General features: G+C 40.7%; 1 protein-coding gene across 1 annotated transcript in view; it reads left to right on the top strand.

Moving 5' to 3' along the window:
• Window positions 1-1,703, top strand: part of FKTN (fukutin) — a 52,777-nt gene extending 51,074 nt beyond the window's left edge. Inside the window, exon 9 of the mRNA XM_007462438.1 lies at window positions 1,391-1,703. Within this exon, the coding sequence (XP_007462500.1) occupies window positions 1,391-1,604 (214 nt within the window). The 3' untranslated portion in view covers window positions 1,605-1,703. The remainder of the gene's footprint in view (window positions 1-1,390) is intronic.
• The last annotated feature ends 1,210 nt before the right edge of the window (window positions 1,704-2,913 follow it).

Genomic DNA, 2,913 nt, shown 5'->3' with positions numbered 1-2,913 from the left:
GCAAAAAAAAAAAAAAAAAAAAAAGGTGGGTTCACGTGAGGGATGGAAGCAAGGGAGGAGCCTGGGAGAGCATCTTGAAGTTGTGCTTGCTCTGTTTCCCCGGAAAATCCATGCTGTGAAGGAAAAGAAGATTCACCTTACACATGTGATGCTTATTTTGGTTTTCTTTAGTTAGGTTCTTTTAGTAGCAGTTTGGATTTGATGGAGATTTAATGATGTGTAACCTATTAAAAATAAGCAAGAAAGAAGTAAGTTTGAGGCTGAGAACAGAAATTAAAAAGGGGAGGTGATAAAATAAAAGGCAGAGCAGGAAGAAGGTGGTTTGTATAACTGTTTCCTTTAAGAGGAGTGTTGTTGAAGTAGAGTAGATCCAAGTGTTAGGTCTCTATTCCTGCATCTGAGGAGGGGGTGGGGTGTGAAGCTTTGCTCAAAAAGCCAACATATAGTGGGTCGTACCATGTTCACGTATTGTGGTATGCAATTCTTATTACTGTGCAGTTAGGAAAGGAGTTTGAGAAATATCCTGACTGATCCTGGGAATTTCTCCTTCAGCTATCTAAGGTCATCAAAAGCCATCTGGGACCACAGTGAAACCCAGGAGACAGGAATTAACATGTGCTCTCACAAACACACAAGCATTTATGATGCTATTGCTGGAGAATGTCATACATTGCCAGGATTGATTCAGGTTCTCTGGCTAACTAGGAGGGTTTTGTTTCCTCTCTCACTGCTACGTGCCTCCCTCCATGTACTACGAATTCCAAGTTATTAGAAATGTAGTCAAAAAGAATACTTATATATTTATCAGTATTTAAGGAATGGCCACAACCAAATCCAAGCACTTCCCCAGGGTTTTCTGACCTCGATCATTTTCCTCCATCTTTTGACAACTTTTTGCTTTGACTTCATTCTCAGACCGGCTGTCCCTGCTAACAGCAAAGATGGCCACTAGCAGTGCTCAGTTTCCATCCTACAGCTTAGAAACCTCAGCAGAAGAACACTTCTTCCCCTGATAGTTCCAAAAGAAATTCTAAGGCTGATTTTCATTTGCCTAATTTGTGTAAATTTCCATCCCTGTGACCCAATCACTATAATTTTCTAGTTAGGCCTGAGTCTTTTTTACCCATCTCTGGGGCCTAGGGGTCAGGTCAGCCCCTCCTGACCCATATAGACTGGGAATAGGGGAGATAAATTGGGGTGCTATTGCCATTAGAAGAAGAAAGAGATACTGGACAGTCAGAAACAGCAAAAGGTCCCCTGTGTCTATCCCCAAAGCTATTTAGTGGAAGAGGACTGTCCTTTAGCCAAGAGTACACTAGTTGTGGGTTCTTTAGCTAAAACTTCTGCTGTTGGAGCCTAACGCCTCTCCACATTGCCTGTTTTGCCACAGATACCTGTTTCCCAAGTTTACACTGTGCTGGACCGAGTTTGTAGACATGAAGGTTCGTGTGCCCTGTGAAACCATCGAGTACATCGAAGCCAACTATGGTAAGACCTGGAAGGTTCCTGTGAGGACATGGGACTGGAAACGCTCTCCCCACAATGTACAGCCCAATGGAGTCTGGCCCATTTCTGAGTGGGATGAGGTTATCCAGCTGTACTGACACAGTAGGTTGAAATGGTGGAATTCCCCTCCTGCACAAAAGGGAGATGACTGTTTAAAAAGATACGTGTCTAGTTGTCAAACATAAGTAGGAGCCAAAGAAAAATGACAAGTTTGAAGATACAGAGAGAGTCCTAACTCCTGAGCCAACTGATTTAATTCTCTCATTTTACATTTATTAAAGAGTCTCCATGTACCAGGTACAATGCTAGGTTACAGTGGAGAAGCAGAGATGAGTGAGACAGATGCCTGCCTCTTTTCCCCCTACCTTTGGTAAGCACCCCAATTTTCCTTTGAGGGAAACACCCTCACCCTTTGAAGAGCTTATATAGAATATGAAATGTTCTGTAAGTGCTTTCAAAATGTTAAATAATTAACATTTTGGAAGATGGGCTTACCAGGTGCAGCTAAGGAAGGATATACTAGTAAAAAAGAATAACCCGTGTAAGCTTGTATGTTAGGGCTACTTTTAAGGTGTGGAGGCTGAGTTAATATTCAAGTGATCAGACTTTAGGTGACATCAAGAAAAGATGCTAGCAGATTCCTGTTACAAGCAACCTGATGTGGAATTGATTTAGAGCACAAAGCATTATATAAGAGAATGACAGCTTATTTCTAGCCTTGTCAAAGATACGTAAATTTCCATACACCTTCTATTTTCATATTTGAAGTGAAAAGAAAGCTTATGCTTGTGTGATGCTTAAATTTCCAGCCATTGTGAGAATATTTTCACTGACCTGATAATACTTGTTTGACAAATCATTCAAGTGAGACCATGCTACCAGACATGATATTGAAAGGGTGGTGATTTCATAAAACATATTTTCCTTATTTCATTCTCAATCAATAGGTAAAATATGAGCAATTCGTGGTCATTTAATATTTTCTGAATTTATAATCCTTGTACTCCAATTTTAATGTTAACCCTAAAATATTAATAGAAATACCTCTACTTTTTCTAAAGGTACTCCTCAGTGTATTCATTCATCAATCATGGTTCCTTATCTTTCACTTATGGCCTATAAACCAATTTCCATGGTATGTAAACCTGCCTGTTCACTCTCCTCTTCCAGCACTACATCAGGACTCCAAAATACAGATAAGTGGCAAACCTGGCAGCTGTTCCCCACCCCAGATCATAGTATTTGTACAGTTTGTATTGGTTCCTAGTTGTCCTATCTATTGAATATCAATGGGGCAAGAACTCAGACATCCCTACTTTGTCAAGTACCACCCACTCTGAAACCCTCCAGTTTCCTTTTCCCCTCAAGATATGTCCCTGAGTGGACTAGGATGGCTGTGTCTCCCTG

This window comes from Lipotes vexillifer, unplaced genomic scaffold (genome assembly GCF_000442215.2).
Source record: "Lipotes vexillifer unplaced genomic scaffold, Lipotes_vexillifer_v1.1 scaffold312, whole genome shotgun sequence".
NCBI lineage: Eukaryota > Metazoa > Chordata > Mammalia > Artiodactyla > Lipotidae > Lipotes > Lipotes vexillifer.
This window is presented reverse-complemented; position numbering and strand designations above follow the sequence as displayed.